Here is a 19,975-nt window from a genome sequence, read left to right on the forward strand (position 1 = left end):
CTCTATTTTTCTTTCATACCATCTTCTAGCCTTAGAAATGGCTTCCAAACTGTAGCACAAGATCACAAATCCACTTCCGTTGCCTCACCTAAAACCCAGTTCTAATTAAACACCTTTATAAACTGACTGATACGGCAAGTTTGAAGGATAGTGGGTTAGATGCGCTCTGCGGTCTGAATGTTCAGCAACATAAAACTGTTATACAGGTTATGAAACCGATGAGGTAGCTGGATTGCCTGATTTATGTTTTATATTGCTTAGCAAATTTTATTCACATATCAGAAAAGATAATTTCTTTTCTATTCACATGCAAGCATCAGTGTAGACTGCATTTTCTTGCCATCTTAGACATCAAAAGAAGATAGATTTGTGTATTATTTTACTACTGCTTAYGGAGCTTGTACATTTTACTTTGGCTGAGCAATAACCCATTGTCCCATCCATCACTAAGTTCTCCTATCTTTTAATTTCTGCCTTTTTCTTTTTTAAGATGTTGGATGCATTTTAAAATGTAAAAAACAAAGAACAGGGCATTGACACACAATAAAAGGGAAAAAAAAATATGGAATCACAACTGTGAAGAAGCTGCTGCAGTTCAAGAAGTCAAACATCTAGTACCAGGAAAATACCTTTGAGAGAGGCTCTTACATTTGAAAAGGACATTCAAGCCTCATGTTTCTTACTCTTGCTAATGTCTGGCCCTGAATAAAAACTTACAACATTATTATTTGTTGGGAAATCTTWATATTTTAATATATTTTAAAAAGTTATGTTGATGAAAAATGCATATGTATTTTCTGCAGACTTAAGGAACTGCATAGGAAAGACTATGATAAAGCACTCCACAGAAGCCCCTTGCCAAATGTCTTTTGTGATGAGCTGCCTTTTTAATGGCAGAAGATTGGACACAGTGTTTTCCAAACGAGCCATCAAAGCTGCTTCACTTGTCCTCCAGACTGAGCTTCCGGAGAGTGACACTCAGATTACATCCATTTGGGAGAGAAGAGAAAAAAGAAAGGAGACACAAAGTGCAAATCTGTTCACTCTATGGCTTGGTGCTTTTACAGAGCCGACCCTGTAAGCRTTCCTAGTGCTACAGAATAAAAGCAATAAAAGAATTCAGCAATTGCACATACCTTATTTGTGGCATCAATAAATTTGACTCCCTTGTAAGAGACAGACAGCACAATAGTTGGTACTTTCTTCATCTGTTCTGTAGACTTCTGAAACGAAATGAAGACATTGTTAGAGTAGTTTGTGGGACACCACAAGAACTACACTTTTTTTTTTTTTCCTTTCTATTCCTGGCAAAAATATACAAGTTAAACAAAAGCTACTTATATAAATATTTGACTTGTTCTTGAGTTGACTGTGCCCTGGGCTTCTGAAATAGCTGTCTCATAGTTATGAAACTAAAAAGAGCTTTGCAGTTTGTTGAGAAGGAGGTAAAAATTCTCCATCATGGGACGAATATGTAATCCTTCTGCCAGAATTACTTCAAAAGGCCAGTCATGTAATGAGGAGTTTCCCTAAATAAGCAGGATTTAAACATCTATATCTCATATGCCCCATTCACCTTTGCTCCACCTCCCCTCCTTCTGCCCTCCCCAGCTATAAAGACTGAGAGTATTGCACTTTTTGTTGCACTGTTTTTGTTGCACTGCTGTGATGAGTTATGTTTTAGAAATATTTTACTCTATCTCCTGCAGTTATGTTTGTGACATGACACATCCCTGCAGCCCTCGAGGGCCGTCAGTCTAATGGTGTCTCTTGTACGGTCTCACTGTCTGCACTTCCTCAAACATAGTTCCTACTGATCAGGCAAATATTGAAGAAAGTTTTAGGATGTTTGCAGAAGGCCTTTTGATTAGCTTACAATTTGAATTTACTTTAAAAAAAAGAACAAATATAGCATAATAGTTTATAGCTGATTTGAATTCTTTTAAGGTGGAATGCATTTAGGGACAGGACTCTTCAATACACAGCTATGGCAGATAAATAATGAAGCTAGAGTCCAACGGACACTCACTCGCGATAAGATTGCAAACAACCACAGAGATCAATCACACGTTTTCTTGAGGGGAAAGCACAAGTTCAGCTTCAGTTAAATATGAAGAAATAGCATGCAGAGAGAGTGTGCAAGCACGCTGAAAGGTCTATAAATTGCAGTCTAGAAAGATCATTATAGCAGTTGATCATTATAGAAGTTGAAAAGTAGCAGCAGTGGGTTTGCATTCTTAAAGAGAAATAAAACAGCACAGATAGATACAAACTTGAAAATAGGGGCTATATCTGAAAAAAGTCTTTTGGAGAAAAAGGTAAGGCTAATGCTAGAGAGCAAAAAAAACAGAAGCTTAAAAGAAGAAAACTGTAACCAATTTCCCCAATCAATCAGATCTTTTTCCTTCCAGATTCACATGAGATGATTGCATTTCTGCCTGCATAAAATTCAAAGTATGTACCAAAGTAGGTACCTAAAGTACCAAACTACTTTCTGCAATTAATGCCTTGAAGGTTAAAACCTCTCTGTTTTCAAAGACAGCCCCACCTCTCCATGTAATAGGAATGTTACATTTCTTCGTACCAGACAGCAGGAGGTTCAAGAAGACACTCAAGTGGCAATTTATCCTGGAGAAAACTTCTTTTACCCAGAAGGCTAGACACTTTTTAAAAAAATTAAAGCTTAAATGGTAAAACATTCTGAAGAATCTAACAAAACTTGAAGGAAGACACTGATCTGRTTTGCACGTTTCTGAGCTGGATGAAAAAGAAACAGTATCCTTGTCAAAGGCAGAGCAAGTCGAAACATATGTGTGTGTTCCAGCGTGTGTGTCTGCAATAGACTTCAAATGACACTTTTCATAAAATTCAATTTAAGTGCACAGAAAGCAYGACAAGGACTGTATGGAAGATGCAGTACATACAGCCATCAGAATAACAAGCAATACACCACGCATATGCTCATATCCAGACAAAATATTCGCAAATATGACAACATCACTTTAATCATCTGGCAACCCCACAATCATCCAGCTTCTCTCCTTTCTTTCTAGCCCGACAGCTACATTCAGGAGCTCTTTGCTTCCCATTTTGATTATTGTAATTATCTCCTTTCTCTCTTCCTTAGCCRCAAAATTCCTCTTTTCCTCCCATACGCTATACAAACATGGCTACTAAGTTAAATTATTTTGCTTTATGATCGGTCCAGTTGCACTCTCTTCCATTTGCCGTAAAGGTGAAGCATCAAGATGGCAGGGCTATGCTGTATTAACCATCTAAGAGTCTACTTTCATTTAGACCACTATTCTGCACTTTAATCAACTTCCCTGTGTGCAGCACACCCACCTGAATTTGTCCAGGCAGACCTGATCTTTGGTATTTAATCTAGGTTATGACTTGCCAGAAGAGCGTGCCTGAGTGAAATTGCTCAGCAAGATACTATTAAATTACATCCAGTAAATTAGGAGACGAATCAGAAAGTGATGAACATTTGTAGTTTATTAAGTCAAACTGTCTCAGCTGATAAGGAACAATGAATGTGTCTCGTTAGCTTGCAAACCGCATGAAAAAAACAGGGTTTGTGCAAGACCAGTGTAGAAACATGATTTTGGAAAACAATTCTGCACTTGCAGCTCCCTCGGAACAAACAGCACTGAGGTATTATCTTTGGTAAAGGACAGTCATATCATGAAGAACAGCCACTTCCCCCTGACCCTATTCCTCCCTGCTCCACTCCCAATGACAGATCAACTCTGCTGAAGTCCACCACACAATTGCAATGGCCCTAGCACTTTCCAGACTCCAGCAGTTTTGAGCTGTCATGGTGAACTCATACTTTTTGCTTGTTCATTTCTTTTTAATGAAGGAGCTGACTGCCAGGATCTGCAACATGAGTTTTCAGAGATACAATTTGAACACTATACATTTGGGTGCTGTAAATGCTTTGGCTCTAGCTTCTAGGATGCTGACATAAAGTACCACAGCTTTCATAGTCAGACATTTTGCACTTCTGTGCAGGCCAAGTGGTCATYTCTGCCTGTGCCTGCAAGCAGAATCTGCAAACAAGGGGGACACAGGATTCAATACTTAATTTCCTTGTGTTTTCTAGGTTCTAGCCACTGTATCAACTCTGTGAGAACATGATGAGATGACAAAATACTCTTGTCCATCTGGTCTCTCTTTGGGAGCATATGGACCTGTGCCAAAGCTCACTAACTTGGAAYTCATCATAGTTCTTATGAAATCCATTATCTGTGACTGTAACTTTGTCTCTTTATTATAATACAGTTCTTTGGGAGAATCATCTGGATGAACAGCAAGCACATTCTAGGCTCATTGCCATTGCTCGTCTCTGATCAGTTGGTCATCTGCATAAGGACGGATGTGCATGTCCTGTCTCCTCAGGTGTGCTACTCCTGCTAAGAGTAAGGACTCAATGCAATGGAGAGTCTGATAGGCAGAGAGAAAGAGATTTGGTCCCGCTGCTGAAATATTTCCTACGGTACAGGTAGATGACTATGTGGAAGTACACCATGTGTAACTCTGGAACTATAAAGCACGCTTGACTGCAAACACAGGAAGACAAAGTGCTGCCATCCTAAATCCAATGTGACATTTGTTCAGCTTCCTTACACCCCAAACAAGACGTAGAATGTCTTTTTCCTCAAAATTAAGAACATTGGGAATAGCTGCCTCTCCCTATATTTTGAAGTATGGCTCCTGCCATACTTCAAACAAAGTTTGACACATGCTGCTTCTTTTAGTAATAGATTCTCATGAGGAAAAAGAATATTCCTGAAAAGGATAAGGAGAAGAATGAGTGAAAAATGAGTATGGACACCAGCACAGTGATTCTTGAAGGTTAGTGGTAGGCTTTAAATCAACTCTAATAGGGCTCTTCATTCCCCACTGAACTCTCTGCTACTCTACCAAGGAATATGGAAGAATTATAGAACAGGCTTCTCATTTAATTCAGTATTTCTACAAAGTCAGTGGAGAGCACCAGGCACTTTGAAGGAATGGGGTTTCTGATTTTCTTCTTTCTCTCTAGTTAGCTTCTATATAAAAGTTAGCTTTCTGCAAGGGTACTTAGAGCCAGTCCATCAGAAACAACCACCTAAACAAGCACCAGGCTCAAGGCTGTTTAATAAGTGCCTTCATCCACTCAGCATTCACAATGGAGTTCTGCTTCGTGGAAGGAGGTAGGAGGCATCTTCTGCATAATTGCCTTGTCATTACAGCACTTGCCCCCAAAGCAAAAGTCTGGATTTCAGACTCTTYTGAGTCTGCATCTGAGCCCACTGCTTCTGCTATACAAGACAGTGCCAAAACCTTGTATGGCCCTGGACAGGGATGCTCCCAGTTTCTCCTTTTGAAATTGGTCCATTGTGCAGAAAAGGGATGCAAAAGCAGTGAGGCCAGAGAGAGAGTGAGAGCACAAGCTCAGTCGTGAGGGTATTTCCCTGAGAAAGAGAGCAGTCCAGGATTCTAGTCACTGTCTCCAACCCAGTTTATGATTTTTCTTCACTGCAAAAGAAGCCCCATGCTCACAAGCAAACTCTTAATAAATTTCCATAGCACTAAAAATTGTCCTAAGCCAGTGAAGCATTTCCACCTGTATTTTGATTTTCAACCAAAGGCTGCACAGAACTGTCAACTGCCTAATTAGAATATAAACTAAACTCCAAATAATTTCATTTGAGACCCACCAAGCCATCATATCTACCAAAGCCTAATGATGGCTTAAGAGGCAGGAGACTTTGTTCTGTGAATAAAGAAATATAAACTAGCTGTTTACTCTTAAAAAGTAAATACATACAAATACAAAACATACAACCTTAAAGTGCCTTTAATCCTTTCAAGACAGGATCGTACCTCAAACCTTGTTCTGTGCCAAACCAAGAACACTAATCCTGGTTAACACTTTTGAATGCTCCTGCAGTATATAAAATGGGATAGCTCTGTGTGCATACATACACACAAAGCAGCTTAAGAGGAAATTTGCACAGAATGTGCCCAAGTAAGTAATTTGCACAGAATGTGTCCAAGTAAGGTGCTCATACATTCATTCGATATACTGTAGCGTATAGTGTAATCCAGCCCACTCTACAAATGCTTTCACCTTATCTATTTATTTCACATCAGGAGGAAGTGGGGTATACTGGTACTTCTGCTTTGCCAGGTTGACCACTTTCCTGTATTTATACACCAATAAGGACATTTATAACCAGATAACCCAGCTTTCATTCAGTGGCCAAAATGAAACCATGTTCATTTTTATTTTTTTACTGCTTATGTAATTATACTTGATCTTGCAAATACTCAGCAAAAAGACATTATTCAGCCACGCCAAATCACTAGGAACTTCATACATATATACATTCTGCATACAAATTTATGAGCTTGTAAAATCCTCAGATTTAATCCTTTTTTTTTTTGAACTTTTGCAAATGAATCTCTGAATTCTGTCCTATCCTGTTGTTAGTTGCTATCGGAAGACTGTAGCTGGCAATTTTACTATTCAATTATGTATTGGAACCCATTCCACTAAGAAAGCCTGAACATATTCCCACTTTGGGAGCAACTATTAATTCCAAATTACATCCAATTGCACATTTCAACATATGTGCTGGTACCATTCACCATCATACCCATAAGTCTCTTATGTCTTCTAAGGCTTATGTAGCCTTACATACAAATCTGTTTGAAGTGAGTCACTTTGACAATACTGTGGATGAGATGAAATAAAAAGTTAAAATTCACTTTTGACCAGTAAATTTTGAAGCCAATTTTGAAAATACAGTCTACCTTGTAATAAACATTTGCTAACTTCCCTTGATCCATAATGCTCAAAAGTGCATCACTGACATAATTTAGTACCCCGTAGAATACAATAGCATCTGTAATCCCTTTGGTGCAAGACTGTTTACTTCCCTACAATCAGTGGATGCCTCCAAGCTATGTTATTAATTTGAACATTGCACCGAGGATGCACCTGCAACTCATCTACTTGAGAAAGAGAATTTTTTGGTTTTGCAATATCTGAACATACTCATGTGCTGCTGATAGGGCAGTACATCCCTCCTGCACCTTGGATTCCTTTTAGCCACAAAGTTCAAGGACATGTTAGCCTCTGAAGAACATAGGTTGGCATAATGTGAAGTGCACATAAGGACCTCCCATAACTTATTTTTCCCTTTTGAGTAATATATACAGTGTAGGTTCTCCCAAAGCTGTGGCCACACTACAAAGATAGAGCTACAAGTCCTAAGAAAACAGGGACCAGAGAATCTGATAATTTTCTACCCTATACCTGATTCTGTCATAGTATTTGCAAAATAACAGTCCATTTGGCTGCTTTGTAAATATCTGCAATGGAGACACTATTCAGAAGAGGTTGTTTGAGCAGTGGTGTTGAGTTTTGAGCCTGCTGGAGGCCCAACCTTACTAAGGTCTCACAACACACATCAGAGCAGCCAGGCATATCCACTGACTTCTGAAAAAAATATTTGTGGCTTATGAGCTCTCTGAAGATTAACAAAGTTGTGCATATTTTGAAAGATTTGTTTTTTTATAGCTGAATGAAAGGAGCCCTCTCAGTGTCCAGAACCTAGAGCAAATCTTTGGTCCTCTTTTTGAAAAGGCCAGCAGCAGGTGGAGGTGTTGGTTTAGGTGACTCCCTCACAGYTGTCTTAGGCAGAAAACTGGACTGCTTTCTGCTTTGTCATGGWATATAGTCTCTGTCCTTAATACTTAGGTCTCTCCATTTCCTGCTTATGTGATGGCTTCAAAGAAAGCCTTGAAGGAAAACATTTGTCTATTTTGGCGAATTCAGAAAACAGCAATACAGAGAATACAGCAAGTTGCATATAGTCAAAAGAGGACTCACTGAGGCATAAGGACTAAACTAAGATCTTCCTGAGTGTCCAAATTTCTCACTAGAAAAAAATATCTTTGTTCCCTTTGGACAGTTTCAAGTCATGGACTGGAAATGATGGATAAGGATGGCTACAAGGGCCACCATGATCAGAATAAAGGTCACTGTGGTCCAGTTCCAGCAAATAGCTTAACACTGTAAGAACTGATGTCTTCTGTGGTGTTATGGTCCTCTGGCTTCACAGCTGTGGAGGCCTGTCTTGCAGGAATGTTTCCCTTAGTTACCTATTAGGAAGCATATTGAGCCGGCACTGCGGTCGCCTAAGACACAGCAGTACCAAAAGAAGTAGGAKCCTAGATGATCAGAGTGATTGAGAGTGCCAGTGTTTGGCTGCTGAGGCTCCTTACAACACCAGCGGAAAAAGGCAGGCATTTCTTTAAGTTGTTCATAAGCAACTGGAAGTGAGGCACTAACTGCTTTGCCATGCTGAGCAGGCAGAAGAAAGCACTGAGCATGGTGCTGGGAGGATGGGCACTGAACTGAGGATTAAAGGGCTGTTTTTCTACAATAACTAGAAAGAAGGGGAATCCTTAAGCCAGTATTTAACAAATTTATAATTTATGAAACCTTCTTACTTACAGAGTTTCTTAACTTTCTGTAAAGAAACACAGACAGGCCACTCAAAATGTAAATAAGTCAGAGGCACCACTGAATTCTGATTCATAAAGTTTTTTTTTTTAATAAATACTACACAACTATTCAGTTATTCCTGACAAACCACATATGGATCTGGCATCTGACAAGACAAGGATGAACATTATTCATTGTGCTTGATGTGCATTGAGTTGAGCTACCAACCATTTTTTCTGCTCAGTTTTTAAATATTCATAGCTTTTGTATGAGTGAGAATATTAAAATTCAGAATGACATCATGTTTTGCACAAGCCAATTTAATTAATCTGAGCCGAACAACTTACATAAGCATCTGGAAAAATAATGCCTTTTTACCTCATTATTAAGTATTATTCCACCCCTTTTTTCTTTCTCTTCCTGCCAGATGTAAACCAGTATCTTTATAAGTCACAAGCCAAACAATGCACGGTTTGAGTGCAGAGGGAGAACTCTGCTGCAGAGTTTCTAAAGTATCATTGCAACTTCCCTTTTGCCTGGCTAGTTCTACTGGGAGGCCTATGAATGGTACTGGTTCTTCCTCCCATTTTGGGGGGAGATAAGGAAATTGAAAAACAGAGAGATGAGCAGAACCATGGAGATGGCCATCTATATCCAACTTCTCCTTGTTTATGTCAAAAGGAATGAGAAAGGAAAGCCCAAGACCCTGCCTACATCACTTTTTCATTTTGTAGGAGAAAGAGTCAACTCTGCTTCATCTTTCTCTCCAGAGATAAGAGAAGCAAAGACTATGACAACTCCAAATCTGACATTTTTGGTCTTAACTCAGCAAGACATTTAAACACAGGCTTTGTGAACAGAACTGTATTGCTGATTCTCCAGAACTTGACTTGAAATGTAAGAATGCCTCTTCTAAAAAGAAAACATCAGAAAGGCACTCGGATCTGAGAACAAAATCTTTGCTTCGAATGTAAATTTCCTGTTGCTGCATTAAATATCTTGGTTCAGACTATGCAATCGGTCTATGCAACATTAGTGATTTAACCTTACTGCAAGGAAAGAGTCTACCTTGCTGCTGTGCTCATGTCAGTAAGTATAAAACTGTTCCCTTTCACCTTGCCAAGGAGCTCAGATGTGTAAATGTCAGATGGAATCTACTGTAGAAAACAGGTCTCTTCCTAGCTTCAATTAAACTTCTTTCCTTTTCTTTATTTTGATGTAAACACGTTTTATTCTTGCTTCTTGTTCCTATGGTGATTTGAAGTGAAGACAGTAATCTGACTGAAAATACAACTTGTAATATTTCCCATTCCACGCTGAGAAAGATGAAAGCTCTTCAGTTCTTGAAGGCATCTCTCAACTATAATTAATAAATCTATACTGGCCAGGATGGCAATATTTAATCTCCAAGTAGCAAAGGTCAGTTAACAGTAGGTGGGGAATGGAGATAAGGAGACAGTGCTATGGACTGCTGAGGGAGTTTGTAAGAGAAAACAGATTAAAACAAATAGGAAACCATAAAATATAAATCCAGTCTTGGAATACAAATACGTGATCGGAAAAATAATGTATAATCYTTCTAACAGGTACAGTTCTTGCCAAATATACATAATTTTGGATGACTACAAGAGTTTTAATCTGAAATCTGGGTGAGAACAAAAAGCATATATAACCTTGATCCCCACGTTGAGTTCAATCTAATGCATCTGCATGAATTCCCAAACAAATCCATCATTTGCCCAGCAGAGCACACTGCTTCATAGTGTCGAGAAGCACAGTGGATGGCCAATAAGTTATTAATACAGAAGTTCCTAGTTTTTCTACATCATATGACATTTTGGCTCTCCCTTTGCTCTTAAGCCATCAGAAGAGGCTGCTGTGAGCTTTTGGTGGAGATAGGAGAGGGATATCTGCGTGATACTTCTCGTTTGAGAACCAAACCCATAAATCACAATAACCAGAATTACGGGAAGAATCCACTTCCAGCGAGGATGGATTAGATCAGTCAGCAAAGAGGTCATTTCTGTTTCTCTATTTCTATGAATAATTAAGGAAGATCAGGATACTATTTTTCACTGATGGGCTTCTTTCATCCTTGTGCATCTGCTGACTGGAAGACATCCAATGAATACCAATACTTTTTTGAACAGCATTAAATTAAAAGTAAACAAGCAGCAGCCAAAATGACAGAGAAATTAAGTACCTAATTTTCACACAGTCTTCTTAAAAATAGTATCTATCAGACTCCAGAAAGAAAAACATTTGGATTGACCTCAACCTGATATGAGGTTTCAGGTTATAGCATGAAGTTCAGCATATGACAGATTTGAAATATATAGATAGGAAAATAAAATAAATACTAAAATTTAACAAAACTGCTTTGTCACATTAGTTCAGCCTTGTTGACTCTAAAGAGACTGGGCAAATGGGTAGAATTCAGTGCCGGGGGGGCAATCAGTAAATATACCTAGTTTTTCATTTCTTTTTAGTAAGCATTTAGAAATATTCTTTTCAGTACAGTTAAAGTGTAATTCAACTAAAATAGAGGCCAAATTTTCAACGACAACTTAGCAGTACTTAAAAAACAATAATGAACATGACCTCAAAACTTCAAGAAGGCTTAGGACAATCTGAGCTCTCAATTCACATATCAATATTCAGAATACAGAGGAAGAAAATTTTGGAAAAGGATACATTTTTCTCACTAGGAACCTTTTTTCACTAGGAAGTACTAGGATAATAATCTGTTCCCATTAAGTCAGTGATTTTTTGTCTCTGACTTGAATAGGAATGTGATTAAAGGACTACATAGAAAGGATAGATGAAACCTTGATTAAGAACTGTTTTATTCAAATATCTTTGCTATAAAAAACCCTTAAACTGGAAAATAAACATTTTCACAACATAACTATTTCAAAATAAAATGTAAATACATATATATAAAACATATCACTATTTTGTTTAAATGTCATGTACAGACTATTAGTGTAGCTACCATTTGTATGGAAAAAATGTATTTTTTAAATAAACTTGTTTTTAAACATTTAATTTTCAGATACGTATGGAATATTTAAAAAAAATAAAATTGCCATAAATTATTTGGAGCAATTTTTTGGTGTTAAGCTTCTCAGTGCATTCAAGCAATTTACTGAAGATGATGTGTGTTAATATAGTGTCACATTTTGCCCTGATATCTGCACAGAATCATAGAATCATAGAATGGTAAGGTTGGAAGGGACCTCTGGAGATCACCTAGTCTAACCCTCAGCATAGCCCATACAGGGATTGAACCCATGACCTTGGCATTAGCAGCACCACGCTCTAACCGACTGAGCTAAACCTGCCCCCAAAACAGACACATCCCTAAAAAAATTGAAGGGCTAAGTTAGACAATTTGAAAACTGGAATGGAAGATGGATAGTAGAGTACACTTATATAAGTAGACTTATAGCCTCAGTCCCCCAGAACACATAGGTGAGGATAGATACCCTATGTCAAGCTGATACGGCTTTTTAGAGAAATTTTAAGCCTAGGTAAGGAATGATTAGCAGGCAATCAGCTGAAAAGCCACAGATTTTCTGGCAATGTAGTACCTGTGAATTACTGCCAGCCCTTACCTAAAACAGCTTGTGCAAGTCTGTGTACTATAGATATGTAACCAATAGGAAATGATTGTTTGTATGAATTTTACACATCTTCTAGCTTTATAACTGATCCAAATGCTATGTCTAGCGCTCAGAGGTATCTTGCAAAAAAGACTTAAGATAGATGAATGAGTGAAATCCATTCATTATGTTATGGATCTTATGTTTTCTCTTCAGCAGATCATTATACAGGCATATTCTTCATTAATTAATCATACCAGACCATGAAATGTTCTCCATCACTCTGAACGGGAGTGTTATTACAATTACAATTGGAAATATACTGGGTAGCATGCCTGTTGCTTGTTTTGAGTTTCTATCGGTATAATGTTTCCTGGATATAGACTGAGCCTCGTAACAATTTTCTACAAACCAATATGATGCTGAAGCATATACAAAAGCATATTCTGACCTGCCTGAAAAGTCAACCCCGACTGTTTTTTCACTGGCAAGTAAATTGAATTTGTTCACTTTTCATCCTTCAATCAATAAACAAATATGTAACTCATAATAAATGGGAATACTCATGTGAGTAAAGGCATCCATATGATTAAGTGCGGATTAGCTCTAAATAAGGGAACAATGACTTTAGTAACATGTTAATATATTTACTACTAAAATGTATTTACTTTTTTTGTAATAAATAGTAGTTACATTTCCATAAAAGCCATACATTTATTCTGTTTATAAAAACAAAGTGATACGAGCACATTTAAAGTTTGTGGAAAGTATTTTTAAACAGTCCCAAAGATTCAGAAGAAAACACAAGACATTATGCATGCACTTACTTGTTCTTAGCCACAACGTGTAAAATTAAAATCTGCCTTAGAACTTTGGTATAACTATAAATTAAGATGAAAGGCAGAACAGACTTCCTGTTGAATACCAGAGCAAATGCAAGCAGAGTGGAAAACAAATGGGTAACAGAATATTATAAATGCAAAAAAAGGGCACAGTACAGGTAACAACTTGCTACTATTTTGGTGATTAGAGAAGGGAGTAGATTTACTAACTTACCCTCATCTTTGCACAAGCATCCTGTGTTGACTCTGTGCCTCTTAACTCTTTTACCAGCATAGAACCTAAATACTAAAATAAAAATCCATTAAACTTCATGTAGCTAAAATTCTAGAACAAGCACACATCTGCAGAAAAGCACTAAAAATTCTTAAAATTAGAGATTTAAAATTAGGAACAACCTAACACTTCGTGATTTTAGATTTTTTTTTTTATTCTGCAGTTCTCAGAGATCATTTGAAATGGTGAGTTTTAATCAATGCTCCACATGAAGCAGGAATGCACAGCAGTGAATATACTAATTTTGATGGCGCCCTTAGAAAAAGTACCTGTAAGTAGTCTAGCTTATCATTTTAGTCACTCGAACAAGAAAAAAAATACTACTGATTTCATCTTAAAAATGTCTTTTCATAAAAATATTATTTTTCCCCCCTTAGTAGCCATCTGCCAAGCCCATACTGCTATGGATACAATCACGTGGATGTGAAGGGCAGCAGAGATGTTAACCTCTGTATATCCAACCTGTAACGACTTTATGCACAGATAGCAAACGGAGTCCAGTGACAGCAAAAAAAAAAAAAAAAAAAAAAAAAAAAAAAAAAAGCCAAATCTGAACTGAAAACGAGCCCAAACCATTATTTCTGCTCAAGCAGAGACTGGCCCTGAGATAATACTTTGAAGCCTTTTTTGAGTCTGAACTGGGACTAAGTAAAAGACGGCAGCAGTTGCTGATTCTGGGTCCTGGCCATCCTCCCAGAGGAGTGTGCTCGCCATGGGCTATGCAAGACTGTTTCACTGCTGCCTTCTCCTTCCCACCCGTCTCTTCCCCACCGCGCGACTCGCTAGCACGTGTGGTTTAAGCCCGTGCTTCTCCATGCTGACATCTATGTGCCCCTGGATTTGTTGCTTTGGGGATGCAGAACTTCTCCACGCTGAGTGCAAACTAAGCTACCCTTCCCCAGAGAAAGCTGCCTGCATCTTCACTGCCTTCCTCTCCTAGGAGAGAGGCATCTTGCTACTGTCAGCAGGGTTGTGAAAGTGCCCCACACGCCCAGCATTTTCTCTTTACGCACTACAGGCGTGTATATTTGTGGATGTGCACTTGTTGCTATAGCTCAGAGATGCCTCTTTGCATTCTCACTGCAGTGCAATGCCGTGGTTTCTCTTAAATCCTCAATCCCGTGTGAGCAGCATGGGAGCTGAAGAAAAGTCATGCCACTGGTGAGAAAGGGATTGGTGAGCAATGGAAAAAAAGCAATGTCAGCAGGAGCCTCGTCCCGGAGGATGCTGGAGCCCCCATGATTAGGTGATCTTTTTTCATTCTTACACACCGATGCATCTTGGAAACAGCATAAGCTGCCCAAACTGGGAAGTGAACTGCTATCATCTTAAATGAGAACTGATCAAAAATAACTTCAGTTATAGCTGAATGCAAATGGGAACTGAACAGAAAACGTACTCCTTCAGCTCCCCGGCTTCTTGACCTAGACTGAGAGACTGTGTTTAAAGCCTTCAGTTCACACTGTGTACCGCAGAGTCTCTGACTGGCAAGAAAATGTATAAATATTTCAATGTAGACAGTAGCCCACACAGTAGCTACTGAGAATCACCACACAGGACATTATAAACAGAGCAGTGAGCAACACCAATGCAGCTACGTAAGTGCAGGTGGAAAGGAAGGAATGAAGGGCATTCCTGGAGGACTGCAAATGTGAACAATTCTTAAACCAAACAGCTGTGAGTCCAGCTGGAGGCTTGATGATGACATGAATAAGGCTTTGGGCATTAATTTGACAGGATGGCTTGACATTGCCCTTACAGAAGAACATCCAATTTAGAGCAAGCTCTGAAATTAGAAAATTAAACAAAAGTGTATTGAGTTGAACTGTATCTTTCTCTGGGTCCTTTGCAGAGGTGTGTGACAGCTCTGGTATCATTGGTGTTCTCTGGGAAGACTGCAATTCAATTCTTCAAATGTTATTAGACTATGGCTCAACAACTTAATATTTCCATGAAAGCTACCAGCTGAGCAGGCATCAGAGACAAAAGCAGTGCTTTTGTGCTCATGGCAGAACGAGAGGGAAGGAAGAGACTCTCCTGTCTCTTCTGCACAGTAGCAAAAAAATCTCAGCTCTGGGCACTCAAAAATGCTTCCCAGGGTGGACTGTGGAATAAACAAACAAATCACAAAGGTACTGCCCAATTAAGTTGTCAGAAAAATGTGATCTCCTAGACCTAGGAGGGAATTTTGCATCCCGTAGACTTCTTGTGCTCTCAGGAATGTTCCTTCTCAAAGACCTGGAGAATGTGGGATGAATATAGAGGACATCCAACAGATCAACAGCTAAGTGGGGTGACATACAGTAAAAGCTGCCACCCCTTACATCTTCTTCACCAGTATTTTACTCCATACCCATGGTCATAACAGATCCTGGAGCTCAGACACTGCACTGATGCACGGTCTTCAGGAAAGATAGATATTTCTTTAAAAAATAATAAGTTGGATATTTTGATAATATCTCTATCCTGTTCATCCCAACTTCCATTTCTGCACAAAGTTGTAGTCATAATCAGTATACAATCAATATATCTTTCAATCTGGTGCAAAGATCCGATTTGGGATTTACTTCTGGATCAAATAGTGAAAAAAGAGGCACTCTGAGCTAACCCTGTACATTATACAGAAAAGTATGAACATTATTTTAAAAAAACTAGAAGTGAGGAAGCTTCCCTTTGAATCAAAGATACTGCATAGCAGGACCACTGGGACCTGGCCTGAGAACAGGCAAGATGAAGCTTGGCTTGCTGATGAAGGCGGGAGGTTTAGCTACTGTCCAAGGATGATTGCTGCATTCATGACATTTCTACCTCTTGAAGGTCTAATTGACGTTACAGACGTGGTCTGGAGAGCCAGGCCGGTGCACCTTCTGTCCCCTGCTGAGTGGAAGGCAGTCTCTGTCACTGCTGCACTTATTCAGTCCCTAATTCCTGCCTTCCTAGGCATGCTATAACTCAAGCTCAGCAGCCCCCAGCTCTCCCCAAGAATGCCCTAGTTTCTGCTGAACAGATCACTATCCTAAAATATCCCAGGCCTCTCCAGTTGAAGAGGATCCAGTATCCTGGAAAAGCGGTTTAACCTCCAGCTACTACGTTAAAGGCACTACAACTTTTCCTTTTCAAAATAGTCAGCTTTGCTTCATGAAGTGCCTGCCTCTGACAAGAACGAGGAGGTCTGGATCCCAAGTGGATGGAAGAACATCTGTCATCTTGAACAGTGGTTTCCAGCAAAGTCAGAAGCAAAAAGGAAACCGTTTAAATAGATGGGCTGAGTCACTGGACTCACCTCAGGAGGTACCCAGAAGGACCAGCCCCTCGCCACTGACTGCACAGTGTACTCTGGGCTTACTTCAGAAAAGTGTTTTTCATTTTAAAAAATGTCTTGCAGTCTGACTTTTTGTACTTCGGGAGACCTTCTTCTCCTTCACAAGTGTTTATAATAGACAAAGAACACTAATTACATTTCTCTGTAGAGCGAAGTTCAGTTTTTTCAGGGATAGGAAGAGAGAATCAGTTACAGCTGCTGGGAGGTGTAAATGCTCCCTGCCCTGAGTCCTGCTACTGCTACTTCAAGTAGTCACTAGTCTAGGAGAGTTTTCAGTGTGCCCTTGTCCCATGGATTGGAAACACTGCTTTGCAATCACGACTTCCATCCTCTCTAGCTCCTTTGCCCAAAACTAGGCGTTTAAATTCCAGGCAAAGCAATGCTTACATGAACTGCTGAATATTAAGCATTAAGGTAGGCATAAGGATCCTGTCCGATGTTGTTTTACTGCTCTCCTATAAACATCTTCTACTACTAGACTGGTATATGTGAAGGACAAGAGACAAGGGTTTCTGCTCTCACTGCCACTCCCACAGCACTTAGCCACTTACTGATAGTGTCATTTCTCTGATCATTACATGGGCTGCAAAATATAACAAAAAATCATAGTATAAAATACTGTGCATGTTTGTTTCTTATTTATTAAGACTACGTTATTTCAGAGAAAGTGGTCTGTCTCATTAAAAGTGACCGACAAAACATTACAAATGAAAAAAAATTCCCAGTCTATAAAATTTAATATGATCTACTCCAAATCAAACCACTAAATGTATCAACACTTACAAATGCTTTATAATCACACGACTGGAAGATGAGTTTCTCTGGATGATGTTGCCAGTATTGTACAGGTGTTGATGCTGTGGCTTCATTTGGAGGTCGCAAGGTAATTGAAGGCTCTCCCCAATCTCCTGTCTGAAAATCACAGTTATTCAAGATATAAAAAAAGTTGCAGGCAAATTTGTTATAAAGTAGCCCTCCACTGCTGTGCTCTATTAACAGTAATGTGTTTTCTACACACAGAGCCATGAAACTGAAATCAGGGAATACAAATTCTTCAGCATTTTTCAGGATTTAATTTATAATCCAAAGTCATCTACTGTAGTGTTTAATGATGCTTTAATTAAATCAATTTACTTTTAGAATAAAATCGTTAGGCATCTGAAATATTCCTTTAAAATGTCTGTTTACAATACACGTATGCGGATGAGAGCTCTTGAAAAAACTCACAAGATGCACAAAAATGCCAATCACAAATTCCTCTATGTATGTGCTTTGCAGACTTTTCTACACAATTAATGTCTTCCATTATCCAGCATATATAACTGTTAACTAACTTTTCTAAATGGCTAAATAACTGAGACCTTGCTTTGATCTGAAGACTTATTATACATTCTTCAAACATATAAGGCATTCTTTAATCTCTTTATGAATATTTACTTTGATCACCTTCTGTTGATGTCTCATTGTGGAGTTACTAACACCGCCCTTCCACATCCATCATCCTCCTTGATATGAATATCTGTCTTCCTAGAGCTGTCACCTCCCCCCTTTCCTCAAATCCCTAAAGAACATGGGTAGGGCTGCAGTTTGTGGCCAACCCCCTCACAGGACACTCTTCTCCCTTCCATAAAGAGCCACCACAGACAGCTGTAGAGGAACCCCATAGCTGTGCTGGTCTGGGTCTCACCTGCCAGTGTGCATTTCAGTCAGGACTTCATTGGACCAGCACTGACCTCTGGGCCCTTCAGGGCTCCTGCTACCTTGCAAGCTCATAGAGATAGCTATTCTTGTGAGGTTATGTATTTTTTAAAAACTCTGATCTCGCCCACTTTTGGTTCACATGTGTCCAAGCTCCCCATTTCCATTTCTAAAATACAGACTTTTGAACCACAGGCCACCAGGAGTGTTGCTGAGCCAACATCAGCTCACTCTAACCAAAGATGATCCATGGAGAGACTCTTCCTCCCCTTCCCTCTGTCACTGTCCCCTCTCCCCCCTACTCTCCAAGAGCCTGGTCCATCTCAGACTATCCCTTGCCCTCCCACTCTGCCTTTTAGGGATCAGCTTTCTCTTTCCTGACCTTCCTTCCCCTCTTGCTTGTTTTCCCTCAAATGGTTTTACTCTCCTATGTGATCATTTCAATTTGGATTATGCTACTTTATCTGCATATATCTCTCTATRTTTTCGGTGTGTGCAATGCTTTTAAAATTTGTGTTGGAAGTGGCATCAGTATTTCACATAGAATTTGGCCATAAGTTAGGACTTTTAAGGAGAAAAAGTTAAGCATCAAAAACACATAAAAAAAATTCTTATTGAAGACATTCAAAAGTCTGGCAAACTACCACATCCTACTAATTAAACCAGGACAGAGTAAACAAAACAAGTACATCATTTTCATGTGTCACAAAATAATGAAATGACACACATTTGCACAACTCTGCAATGAAAAGCAAGAGATAAATCTGGAAACATCAACATTACCCTGCCAATATGGTAACTTCAAGCAAGTGAACATCATAAAACAAGTCAACCCTACTTAATGTTGACACTATTAGCACATCTACAAATTGTGCAATATTGTAATTTTGGTTTTGCCTAGCTAAATTGTCTGTATGCTGTAGATATGATTCCAAGCTCAAATTTTGGAAGRAAAGCAGCAGCAGCAATTGCTCCATTTTTTGGCATTCTGTGTCCACAGAAATGAAACCTTTCACTACTAATTTATAAAGCCTTTCATTATATTTAATCGGAAGAATCTGATTTTTTCAAGAAGCAGTTTTTATAAAATGTGGATGCAATCATATTAAAAGGGATAAGGAGATGAATCCTTATCACCGGAGTTTATATTTGAAGTTGAAATGCACCCATTATACATTCTCACAGCATACTCAGCTGTCTGTTGTAAACTGTTTGAGGGCTCTAGCTAACAGAACACTTGAAACAGGCTTTTTTTTTTTCCTAATAAAGATACACTTCTGTACATTCTGCGTAAGGAAACTGATCTCAGGTAGTACATCCCATCTATTTAGGAAAAGCATATTGCAAGGGAAAAGGATTAAATTTGGGATAAAGAAACTAGAAAAGTATGTCCTTTGACCATTGGTCTTCCCACCCTGGAAGCCTGGGGGTCTCTGGGAGGTAGGAGCACAATTTCTACAGCAAACTCTGGGTATGCTCCACATTGTTCTGTTGCATTCGTTTACAGATGACTTTTCTMACATGTGGAAAACAGAAGAGTACAGGCAAATTAAGAGGGGTACATAGGGAATAAAATGGATACGTCATTTTACAGTTTGACTCACTTCTGCATGAAAGATATTAATAGCRGGATTTAAAAACATGAAGAACTGCATCAGTTCTGTCTGCAAACAGAGAGCAGCAGCAGCAAGAGAAACAGTGATCACCTTTCATATTGGCTCTATTTTA

At 38.9% G+C, this 19,975-nt stretch overlaps 1 protein-coding gene across 1 annotated transcript in view; it reads right to left on the reverse strand.

Moving 5' to 3' along the window:
* ANKS1B (ankyrin repeat and sterile alpha motif domain containing 1B) overlaps nt 1–19,975 on the reverse strand; it is a 434,320-nt gene that overhangs the window by 14,695 nt on the left and 399,650 nt on the right. Inside the window, exons 20-22 of the mRNA XM_085321288.1 lie at nt 17,333–17,461; nt 13,168–13,239; nt 1,137–1,223 (exon numbers count right to left, since the gene is read on the reverse strand). Of these exons, the coding sequence (XP_085177414.1) occupies nt 1,137–1,223; nt 13,168–13,239; nt 17,333–17,461 (288 nt within the window). The remainder of the gene's footprint in view (nt 1–1,136; nt 1,224–13,167; nt 13,240–17,332; nt 17,462–19,975) is intronic.

The sequence above is a fragment of the Rhea americana genome, unplaced genomic scaffold (genome assembly GCF_003343005.1).
Source record: "Rhea americana isolate MKP2758 unplaced genomic scaffold, rheAme1 scaffold_69, whole genome shotgun sequence".
Lineage (NCBI taxonomy): Eukaryota > Metazoa > Chordata > Aves > Rheiformes > Rheidae > Rhea > Rhea americana.